This window comes from Caloenas nicobarica, chromosome Z (genome assembly GCF_036013445.1).
Source record: "Caloenas nicobarica isolate bCalNic1 chromosome Z, bCalNic1.hap1, whole genome shotgun sequence".
NCBI classification, from domain to species: domain Eukaryota; kingdom Metazoa; phylum Chordata; class Aves; order Columbiformes; family Columbidae; genus Caloenas; species Caloenas nicobarica.
Genome location: NC_088284.1, coordinates 45,846,312 through 45,858,889, shown reverse-complemented (window position 1 = coordinate 45,858,889; position 12,578 = coordinate 45,846,312). Strand labels below are relative to the sequence as shown.

The 12,578-nt window shown below is 38.7% G+C and overlaps 1 protein-coding gene across 4 annotated transcripts in view; it reads right to left on the bottom strand.

Annotated features, from left to right (window-relative positions):
• The window catches only part of ZNF462 (zinc finger protein 462), a 95,011-nt gene that overhangs the window by 28,170 nt on the left and 54,263 nt on the right, over positions 1–12,578 (bottom strand). For 3 of the 4 annotated variants that reach the window (XM_065656718.1, XM_065656720.1, XM_065656719.1), the window contains exons 6-7: positions 12,325–12,443; positions 7,921–8,112 (exon numbers count right to left, since the gene is read on the bottom strand). In XM_065656718.1, coding sequence (XP_065512790.1) covers positions 7,921–8,112; positions 12,325–12,443 — 311 coding nt within the window. The remainder of the gene's footprint in view (positions 1–7,920; positions 8,113–12,324; positions 12,444–12,578) is intronic. The other variant, XM_065656721.1, reaches the window with a different exon arrangement.

Below are 12,578 nucleotides of genomic sequence, written 5' to 3'. Positions count from 1 at the left end.
TGTTATTCAAGGAATAAATTTCCATTGTCTAAATACAGGGTGGCACAAAAAAACAAGAATTCTGCTACCTGACAAACATTGGGATCTTCACGTGCTTACCTATTCCCAGAAAGTTCTCTAGCTATTCCTTATTCTGTTGAGCTAAACTCAAACTCATAAATGGAAGTGCACGTACAGAAGAGGGGAACACAAACAGATCTGTGAACAGCTTTAGCAAGATGTTGATTTAACCCATCTGCCAAAAGGTGGTCACAAATTATGTTCTGAATTTACAGAGATTTCCTACTTCAATTTATTCTTCTTCCAGACAATAATCTACTAAGCTTTTTTTTTTTTCTTTTGGGCACCAGTAACCAAACCAGCCTCATGCTAGTATGCTCCATGATTTCCTTCTCAATTTTAAGGGCAATTCATCAGATATTTTTCAGGAGCATGCAACACTTCCTTCTATATTTTTCTATCTTTTAAAGTATCTGTATTAATACAAACACATAGCCACAAACACACATGCTGCTGTTGCCTAAATGCTCAGTTGCCTCTAAGCTTGAAAAGAAGAGAGGAAAGAAATCTAGCTTTATAAAGTGCTACAGTTTTGCATTCTCCTTTAAAACTAGTCCTAAAATTACAGTGACAATATATGGGTACTGACAACCTGTTCTAAGCATAGAGCTCAGAAACTTGGAATTTGTTCTGGAGATCTTCAGCACACACCTTGACATTATCATTATTATTGCCGACAGACTGAATTTCTATCACCAGCTCTGAGTGATCTCAGATCACTTCGGGCAGTATTTTCAAATATTGATACCAAAATGTAGTAACAATGTCCCTTAAAGAAGAAATAAAACCAGCTACTTAAACATCAAACTTCAGGCCATCAGGTATGATGATGACATATGTCAATTTCAACAGAGCTAAACCAGCAAAGGAGTTTTACTTCTCTGTCAAGAACCAAATCCTTCTAGTAGGTTTTAGATCAACAGAAAGCAACTAGAGTCTCAGGGGACAAGAACAATATCAGTTAACTTAAAGAAAAAGGCTAGTAACACATGGTAATGGCAGCCTACAGGAATGCTCTCTTGCATAGCGTCGGTCAAGATGTACTACATACCTCTTCACAGCAATAATATCCTTTTTACTCTGCGTAGAGTTGATCACAAATTCCAGGGGCAGCCAAAGTAAGTGACAGCTAAGAGAGCATCACCTACCACTTTGTCCCCTATCCTGAACATACAAATCAGAGTCAAAAGAAAGTAAAATCCTCAGGGTAAAACAAAACAAAACAAGGAAACCAGCAAAACAAACAAACAAACAAAACCACACCCCCCCACCAAAACAAACAAATCACAAACCACCCCAAAAACCCAAAATAAACAAAAACTCCCACACCAACCAAACAAAATCAAACCAAAAAACCAACCAACTGAACTAAAAAAACCCCAAACAAACAAACAAAAAACCAGAAGTCTAGATATGCTTCTTTCTTTCCCCCATGGTGTAATCAGGTCATTTCTGTCTGTCCAGAAGAAATCCAGAAGATGTTTCTTCCTTCATTTATTACTTGATCCACCCAAACAACTTATTCTGTCTTCTGTCTACCCTAGGCAAGTCTTTCAGTATCGCATTAATTCCATCACAGCAGGCTGGCCAAATCCATACAAAGACTGGCAGCAAGTTTCTCACAGTGCATGAGTTCCTTTCTAAATCATGTGGAATCTCAATTTTTGCCTTTACCTATTCAGTTCAAGCACAAAAAGCTCAGGACCAGAAAAGAGCACAATGAACAGCAAGTTGACACCCCCTTGATCACAGCCAGTGACAGAATAAACATCTTCCTCTGTTTCACTAGCCACAAAGATGTTCTCAACATGCTGTAGGAAAAGGCCTAAAGCCAAACAGCTATACACCAGTGGAAGACAGCTGCAGAGAACAATGTCATCCCCAGTGCCCTAGGTCCTTAAAACCATGAGGAGTTTGATCAGTAAACCTAGAGGTGAACAAGTCCTGCACTTGTTCCACCAGTCCCTGCCAATCTGATGCAGGAGAAACATTCCAGTCTGATCCAACATCTGATAATTACTTTAACACTGACCACGAGATGTAAGGCACACCAACAAGTATTGGAGATTTTCAACAAGCAGTAGCAGGCAGGGTGGCCACTGGCAGCACCTCAGGGAAGGAAAGACAGGCAAAGTCTGAGGGTAAAGCAGAAACTTGCTCTAGCTTAGAGAAAGAAAGATAAATGGCTGGTGGAAAAAGCAGCCTGCAAGGAAGAAGGGTTAATCTGATACTTCAGAGTGAGAAGATGCATGCAGCATTACTCTTACAGGGCACCCACAGCAGGCAAGACAAGTCTGACTGTAACTACAAATGCAGACACATCTTCTGTTCTGCAATAAGCAGATCACCATCTTGCATCCTTAACATGGATGCTATCCTTCCAACTCACCTTGCAATTAGAGCAATTAGGTATTGCAGCTGCTTTGCCTGAATGTGCCCTGTTATCACTACTGGCCCTTTGCCTCCCCAGTCAAACAACAGTTGAATAAAAAGGTCTCAAACTTTAAAACCGAGGGGTCTAAACCTGTCCCCCTGAAAGAATGCAAACCCCAAACTAAATACAAAGGAAAGGCTATTCTGCTCCAATACAAGGTTTCCAGGCTGTTAGGACTCTGACTGTTGTGGTCTTCCCAAAACAGCAGCAGCCATAAACCACCAAGACACAGTAGCAACGAGAGAGAAACAGCACCAAAGATGAAGAGTGACAGGACCCTTCTGCCCTGATTGGAAGGTCAGAAAAATATCCCTTATCGAGAGCAACAGTGTATGTGAATAGAAATAAACAAATCAGCTACAAACTATGGTATGGATTTAAAAAAAAAAATCAAGGGTAGTATTTCTGAGCATATGGAAAGCTTGCTTCTGTTCTGAAAGGTGTAAGGAAGAGGGAGATATGTGGCTCTAGGTCTGAGTGAATCATTGGAACAATCCCACCTTGTTGGCATCAGCCCAGACAATTTTGTTGAAAAGGCTCCTTGCTTCCCACTGCTCTCCTCTCATCCTCGAAGTATATGAAATTGCTTTAGCAAACGTGCTAAAGGCCCTCTGCACCCTCAGGATTTCATCTGTCAAGTAGCATAGAAGACACACATCCTGATTATGCATTATCCACTTTGAAAAACTGTACAGAAATGGGAAGGGATTCACAGTTCTTAAACAACAGTCCCAGAAACTGGTCTTAGTCAAGCAGCTTTGTACCTGGCCTAGCTCTGGCAAAGCAAACAGATGTATTTATATTTCAGTCTCCAGATGAGGCCAAGTTCTTTTCCACTGACAAAGGGTAAAGTTCAGAATAAGCTGGAACAGGGCACTGGCTGTTTCATTTAGCGGTTTTAAACGCATTTCCTGCTTCAAGTAATTAAATTTAATGAAGATGTTGACATATCAAGTACTAGGAAACTCAAAAAAATCTTTCCGTTCTGACCCTGCATGTGTTTTGTGATGTGTGCTGGTATTAATGATAGATCTCATTTGGTTTGCACAACAGTGAAAAGCATGATTATTGAGCTCCAAGGGCACACAGAAAGTCTGTTGCTTTCTACATTTCAAGAACTGGTTGCCACTAAAAAGGAATGATCTTGTACAATAGTGGAATGACTGAGAAGACAGTAGAAGCCACATCCAGATCTGTCTGGTTTATCCGTTTCACTTTAATACTTTATTTTGATAATTTAATATTCTTAATCAATAAAATTAAAAACTATTATTTTGAATTACTGCATACAGTCATGATACAAACGAATTTATGAGGCTCCAAATCTGCCAGCCATATGAATAAAGGGTACTACTTTGCTCTACAAAGTAGTTAAGCCAAAGGGGTTATTTTCACAAAATAAAGAGCTACTAAGAACGGCAGCAGTACTAGCCAGGACAATTTAGGGCAAGTATTTTACATGCTCCCAAGAAGCTTCTGCTGAGGATGAAGCCAAAACATGAAACTATTTATCAATCTACTGAGTCATTCTGCTTCACGGGCTTTTTGACAATAGGTTGCACTCATTGATTTCTCCAGTTTATAAGAGAAAGGCAGTCCACCAGTACTTACACAAGCAGTGTCTGTTGCCATGTGCTTTCTCCTTAGCTGATGATCATGTTACAGGTAATACCTGTTGCTATTGTTCCTATTTTGTAGCGTTCAGTCACACATTTTTTGTGTCTCTGCTTTGCTTCCAATGTTTCTTTATTGAAAGAGATGGTAGTCTTCTAATATTATGCCTTGACAATGTAGACTGTGGGATTCCATTGCCTTGCACTTAAGTCAACAGGAACAGAGCTGACCCTGCATAATGCAACACTGGAAACCCTTATCTGTGACACATACAGCCTCATAGGATAACAGTATCATCAATAAATCCATACAATCCTTCTAGGCAGAGATTAACATCAATATAAGTTCTGGTTCTCAGAAAGATTCTGAAAAAACACAGAAACAGATCCTGTTAGGAGATTCAACCAATCCTCCTAGCAGCTTGTAATATTTCAATTTACATGGCATTTTTACCATTTAAGTTCTCAAAAGTGTTAAGCCACGTTTCAGTATAAAGGGCAAATAAGTAGGTAAATACAAACAAACAAAAAAGCCAGCCGCACATATGGAAATGAATAGTCCCACACCTCCATTTCTTTCTTGCAAGAGGAAAAATACTTGTAAACAATTGGAAGAGCAAAAGAATATTTTACCACAATGGCAATCCTACCATTTCTATAAGACCTGGATACCACAAACCATTCAGTGCCCCTGTGCTATGCAAAACAAATAGAAAAAGGTTGCACTGGTTTTTTGTGGCTGTTTGTAAGAAAAACACCCCCCCAAAAAAATCACCCCAGCCTCCCCCCAAAAACTAAGTGCTTTATTTCTAGTTAGATTAGGATACAATGAAAACAGGTTCCTTGCACACCAAAATATTGCCCAACATGCAAGGAGAGATAAGATACAAGAACCAGCATCTTGCAATGCCTCTGTAAGCCATCTCTGCTAACTCACACAATCACATTCTTACACTACTGCCCCAAGAGAGGTATACAAGCATGGAATCAGTTGTTATGTGTCCTAATGATGATGTAGTTGCCAGGGATGGGGCTACCTAAAATGTTCAGCACCTACTCCACTTTAACTCCACTCCCATTAAAAGCATGTCATGCACCTGAAACATCTCCAGGATATACAGTTGAACACTTCAGATATGCTTGCTGCTACCAACACAGAATTAAAAAGAGATGAGTCACAGAAATTTATCCTCATCTTTTAATGAATGGATAAATCTAAAATAATAAAAGAAATGTTCTAAGCAAGGCCTCTCAAGGAAAAATCTCTGCAGGAAAACAAACCAAAACAAAACAAACACAAACACCACCAAAAAATCAGCAGAAGTTCCAGTAGGCTGTTGTCCCAGAACAGTTCTATTCAGACATGCACTCTCCTATAACAATTCAGTACCCTTTTCTCCATTTTTAGAGGGCTCAAAAATTGGCACTATGAGTTCTGCTAACTCCTCAAATCTCTCCAAGTCATCCTGCTCTATTTCCTGTTCCAACCACAATATTCATCCACAGACAAGAACAGACCCTTTCTGCAACTATTTCAATTATACTAGCCTGCTGGATACATACCAACCTACAAAAAAAGCTAGTAGCAATGTGAGGCAACCTTTTGCCTGCCTTTTACCCGAGCCCTATTTCAATTTTGCCTGCCCAGTGAATTAACTTGATCACGGCCTGCAATGCATGTTATTTATACATGCTAACATAGACAAAACCCAACTACTCTGTAACATGTGAGCCCCACTTAACATTGGCTCTAGCTGAACATAACAGTGCCTGTACACAGAACTGCATTTTCTGTTCTTGAGACGAAGCTTTTATCCAGTCCTACATATCACCTGCAACTTGCAGGCCTAAGCCACAGAGACATTGATTTATTCCCTTCTAAAAATCAAAAATAAATGATGTCATAAGAGCAGCCATCATAAATCTGATCTGCAACCAATTTCATAATGTAAAAAAATTACTAAAAATGGGTTATCCTTCCTCAAGCAATGCTGAAAACATCAACACGATTATTTTAACACCTGTACTTGTCTGACTAGCTCCCCAGTGGGTGGCTTCTGTTATTGTCAAAGTGACTTAACCATTAACCCTGTTTAAAGATGATCAAGCTAATTGGGACAAATTCTGCCTTGATTTCAGGTGGCAATACTGATCAAGGTAACAGAGTGAACCTCATGAAATGTTAACAGAGTTGTCGTTTTACATCTTTTTAGGAAGAGTTCCTAAAGGCTGTAAAATTATCTTCAAAGAGATCTGCACTCAAATTTTAACTTCACTAACCATGTCTCTGAGCTCCTGGGATAAGCAAATAAACAAGTAAATGAACCACCCTTCCCAAATTCAAATATTGTTCTGTATCTCTCGACACACCATTGCTACCGAAAGATTGTTAACACACAGGAAAGACTAAGAAAAATTATTCTCCACTTCTTAGTCAGTAATGGAATATTTTTTTAACAAAGCAATTAAAAATTGGCAGAATACAAGATGTACTGTGCTTGTTGAATTAGTTTAAGATAGCATTAGCAAAAATAAAAATTCAGTAAGTCTTCATCGCACTGTTCCAGACAACCATTTGACAAAAGGTAGTCTGAGAGCAGCTAGTAAAAATCTTTTGATAAGATTCTAAATCTGACCCCAGGAGTGACTTGCGGAACAACAAAAATATTATTCGCGACTCTCTTTGCCTTCAGTAAAGTATTTCTAAGCTGACTAGTTTTTTCTTTAAATTACTTTCTGCTATTTTTAAAATTTATTTCTTATCTTTGACGCTCATTTCACACATCTTTTCTGGTAAGAAAGGGAAGAAAGGAAGATGGGAGACCAAAAATGTTGCAAAATGATTACTGATAATATTTACCTGCCATCATCAGTTTGCCTGTAACTCAAGCAAAACAACAACGAAACCACTAAGAATCTCCCACAGTTCTGGAATAAAAGGTATTTTTTTCCCTCTTCTAATAGCCCCTTCATCCCTTCCAGCTCCTTGAACATCTGCAGGTCTGAAACTTTTATTTATAGTCACGTACATTCTCCTCCCATGTTGATGCAACTCATCCAGGAATTAATATTTTTCTTCCCAAAGACCAGGTCTTCTCTTAATTGGCAGGAAGTGACACCCAAAACATGTCTCATAAGCTACCATTTAAAAAGCCTTAACACTTGATGTGATACCACACAACACCTCTCCCATGAGTCTGCAATTTCTCTGTTAACAGTGTCCCTTCCTCTGCTGATTTCCAAATATCTTCTTCATACCCCTCCAGCACAAACGGATTAACAGCTTTCAAAGAAAGCATGGAAAAGAAAATGGTTCTCAGATTCTCCTTCCTGCAGATGGAGCTTAGTATCTGAAGGTACTTTTGGTGTCCTCTGTAGCAAGGACAAGAAGAATAATTACCTTTATTATCATTACAGATTCGTATTTTAAGCTTAATCGTGCGGTTTCGCTGTAAAAGTGTGTTTTTCAGGAGTACAGATGAATTAGATAATCCCTTTCCCAACTTGCTATCAATAACAGCTCTGACTTTGAAAATTTTCTACAATTTAAATCTCTGCTAAGAAGCCAGCACTGACATATTCCAAAGTCAACTGGTGACAGGACAAGCTAATGTAGTATGAACTGGTGAGGATTTAAAGCAGGTCACTTCCTACAATACCATGTTTACTCTTGGTTTTGATGCAACTTCTAGTTTTTCTTAATGATCAAATGAAGCTGCTTTTTGGGCAAGTTGCCTGCTGTAACGTTTTTCGTAATAAAAATTTTAAGTGGCATCTTAGACAGTTAAATTCTTGCTCTAAGCCACCTCTTACCATTAGAGTCCTCCACTTCTTCAGCAGGAGTGTGGTTCTTGGAGGTGTGGTGGGCGTGTGAGGCTGCAAGGTTGACAATGCGGGGTCTTGGTAGTGTCAGTGCTTTCCCATGCACTTTCAAGGAGTGCTCTTTCAGCTGGCTGATTGTCATGGTGGAAAATGAGCAGGAGGAACATTTGTAGGCATGTTCACCTGGGTGAGCGAAATACAGGCAAGTCATCAGCTCACAAAAGAAACAAAATGGGGTCCCCATACTTCTCCTACTGAACTTGGCAGTAAAACTCCCATGGGCTCTTCAGTGAAAGACTGATCCCAAAGAGAACAAGCTATGTGTGTCTCCTTGTTGGAGCAGCCTGGAGTCTGCAGGTACAGACACCTGCTTTGGACCAAAGTATCGCTTCCTGACAATTGCAGATCCTTATAAAGCGACCAATGCCAAAAATGAGACCAGACTTTTAGCATGCCTGTGTTGCATGGTATGAGAAGAAAACACTCAGGGATGAAAATGGTGTCACTTAAACCATAGCACTTCCAAATTTCTTTGGGAGCACAGCAACCAGAGAGGGTGAAGTAATCTGTTTCTGCATGCAGCACATCCAGCGTCACTATTAATGAAGAAAGAAGGACACTACAAAATGCTAACAAAGGCCCCTCCAAAAAAAAAAAAGAAAAGAAAAAAAGAGCAGGGCAAACATTTACATATGGGGAAGGTTGCGTTTTCCTCATGAAAAACCTACCACTAGGCAGGGGTAATCTTCTTCATAGAACTGGTAACCAAGTCAAGGTTGGTTTACTACAAGAAGTGAACATGGCAATACCAAGAACAGTGCATATCTGCAAGGCTATGTGAAAGTGCATTATAAAAAAGCACCAAAAGAAGTGAAAGAATAGAAATAATGAACAGTAGGTAATTTAATCGTGGATACATTTCAAGCCATAGAGACAGCAAACAAGGGGAAACAAATCCTGAAACAAGATTTGTTTTACATCAAGCACAGAGGCAACTAGAACATAAAGTGAAAATATCCCAACATAAACAATGTGATATTATGCAGGTGCCAAGTTATTGTTTTAGAAGTGCCATTTCCAGGTACAAGAGTAACACTGGCCACATATGAGTTGTACATAAAGTGCCAAAACTAATGGAAGAGTGAAATACTCATGAACAGTAACAGAAGCACAAGAGTTCTGGTAATGAACGAAGTAGAACATGTTTTCCATCTTTTAACAAATTTAGCAAACAAGGTTCTCAAACAGCATTGTTTCCAACACTGGAAAAAAGTGTACCAAAAGAGAATGTAAAAACACATGTATTGCAGCTAGTTAGAGTAAGCACATCTCAAAAGACTAGCAACCATCCTACATAAAAAATAACTCTGACCCTTCTCCTCCAGAAAAACTATGCTAATCATGGGGAGACTCTTAAACTCTTAAAACCCCCTTTTTGGTACATCTGAAAAAGAACAGATCACTGAAGAGTCTGGAATGGTGAAACAAAAAACTGTTCCACATGTTTTTTCACATGGAAATCCTCACCTGCATATTTTATCAGTTATGCGTTACCTTTGTACAAATAGAAAGAAAATATTTTTTTTTGTACAGCACACACAAGTTGCTCAATGGAACAGTATAGTATAAGGACAAAGGAAACTCCAAAGTAAAAGATAGCAGTGAGATACAGATATAGACCTTCATGGTTTGTCAGTATAAGAGACTCCTGGACAACAGTAGGCACCGAACAACTGTTAACCTAAAAGCACCACAAGACATTAAAACAAATAAAGGACAATTACATATTAAGCATTCTAGACACAACTAATAAATATACACACTATTCAGCCATATCAGTTCAGGTGGACATCAGCATGAACGAATGTGTTTGACTGCAGAGGAAGCTACAATTTGGCTTAACAGAGGTCTTCTGCACATTTTTGACCACCAGTTTTGCATTTCATAAAACAGTTATATTAATATATCTACAAATAAAAAAATCTAAAAATTTATGTGGTGTGTCTCAACACCCAATATGTACCCAAAGCATTATGTTTCAGATCATGCAGAAACTAAGCAGGGCCAATATTCTGTCTTACAACCATCCACTTGTGCATGCAGTGCATCCAATGTCATGACTAATAAAGCAAGGACACTAGAAAATGCTAACAAAGGCCCTACAAAAATATAAACAACAAAAAAAAGAACAGGTGAAAAAGTTCAGATGAAAACAACAGACAGCCCATTTAGAGATACTACAAACTGTTATGCTCCATGCCAAAGGTGATGGCACATACTGGATGAAAAACAAATGCTAGAAACACTGACTGGTACCAGCTATTAGGCAAGAATGCATTTTATAGCCCACTGAATTCTGACCCATCTCCAGAAAACAAGGGAGAGAGGCAGACTGGATTCAGGATTATACTGAATTTTAAAGATCTCCAGGGGACGTTGGAAAAATTCAGGGGGGACTGAAGTTTCCACTTCTAAATAAACCAATAATGAGATGATTGACAAGAGACAAAAAAATGGTAACAAAAGAGAAGTTCAGAGAACCACAGTGTTATTAAAAAACTGGGAGTCTGAGGATAAGTCTTCATAGCATCTTTATTCAGTAGTACATATTTCTGCAGGACTGACTCAAAACACAGCAAAGCTCTGACTGAAAAACATACGATCCATTTTTCTGTGATGTGAATATTCAATTGGTAGAAATGAGCTGAGGCAGAAATATCATCAGCCTTTGGAAACCCTATTACACAAGTCATTGTGCAAGCACTATCTAGGCAACCATAAAATTGTGGTTTTGTATGATGCAAAACACAGTCCTTCAAGAATTGTCCACTAATCAAGTTCAAGAGCATGAACTCATAATAAATAAATCAATGACTTACATGAAGAGGAATGTGAAGTAAATATTAGCTGCATGCTAACTTTGGCTTTAAAAATCTGGCAGGATCAAACAAGGTAACACAAAGTAGCCCAACTGTACAATAGCATAAAAAAACCATTACTTTATGGTTGGTGAAGATGAAGAACCATGTCATCTCCATACAGGGTGTGTGACTCTGTAAACGCGAACTGCTGCATACAGTTGGATTTCCTAGAAGGGACAGAATGCCATGGTCCCATACAACAGGAAGTTGGCAAAAGTTATGCTAATCCACAATACTCATCCAAGTACAGAAAAACGTCCTGGCATAAGCTTTGTGAAATCTGAAATCAATACAGAAAATGCAGTACAAGAGACCATCAAACCCTCGTACATTTTTGTAGATGAAAAGTCCCTTTGGATTAATGTTGACAATTACCTTTTTTGAAAAAAAAAAAAATCTGCAGACAGCTATAAATTCATCCTGCCTTTTCTCCCCATTTTCCCATCATCCTCCTCCACCCTAATCTCAGTATATGACAAGTGTGAATATGTAAACAAACAATAAAGGAACCTTTTGTCATGTGTTCCAGGAGTTTCTACTTGCAAGTTTTAACACCTGGACTAGTTTGCAGTTTTTTAGATTGGTCAATGTTTTCTTATTCGCATCAGAGTGCACGTTTGGACTGTGGTTTCAGGGCTGCTTTTTTGTCCTTTTAACTACAAAGATGCAACTGTAGCCAGTAGAGCAATAGGTTTTTATTCCAGTCTTCTGATAACCTTTCAATGCCTAGTGAGTTATAGTGTCAAGAGTCTAGGGTGAAGGACTAAAGATCAGGAAATTTTGAGTCTCATACTTTTTAATATTCAAAAGTGCAACACGATAAAGTGACTTATCCTGTATGACACACCACCTTCCCAATTCTTATTCATCAGAAGCATGTCTGCTTGCTTGCTTGTATGGATTCTGTACTGCAATACAGAAATTTGCAAGACAATTTTCCATGTATAATAATGGAATCATGCCATTCTCAGTCTGCTGGACACAGACTTGACTCCCAAAGTTTGCATTGCTTGGTTTTAACATAAAAGCCAGTGTAAGACTATACAAAAACCATGGTGCAATCCACAATTCTTTTCCCAGAGTCACCTAAAGCACAAACATAAATACAAACATAGCAAAGCAAAGTTCACCACCAATCCATTAAGACACTAATGGTATAAATGAACTGATTAAATTCTCTTGGAAACAAGTACAAATAATAAGGAAAAAAAAATCATTCATATAAAAGAATAGAAGAAAAGGAAGAAGTTATTGAAGTACTCATCACTGTTTTAAACTCTTGTCCTTCCAATAACTCTATCCATGCTCTCACTGATTCCAACAAGTGTGTAGGCCGGCCAATTGTGACTTGCCTTTGAAAACCTTACCCAAATTTGGCGACAAAACACGTGATTCAAACCAGCGTCTCTGATCAGCCACAAGAACACATGGGCCATTTCAGCTGTTGCACTGCAAAACGAGACAGAAAACTTACCAGCATGAGCCTTGAGTATATGAGTTTTCAGGCGGCTATTATAAGAGGACTTGAATGGGCACAGTTTGCAACGGAATGGCTTGTGGTGTCCATGATGGGTCTGCATATGACGATCCAGACTTGGAAAGAGACAGAAAAAGGATATACAAAAAAGTAAATCATTTCAACTGTTCCTTCAGTTTTGAGGCAAAAAACTTAAGAGTAATAATAAATTAAATAAGAGGCAGATCAGGCTCAACTATCCTTTCTCATGC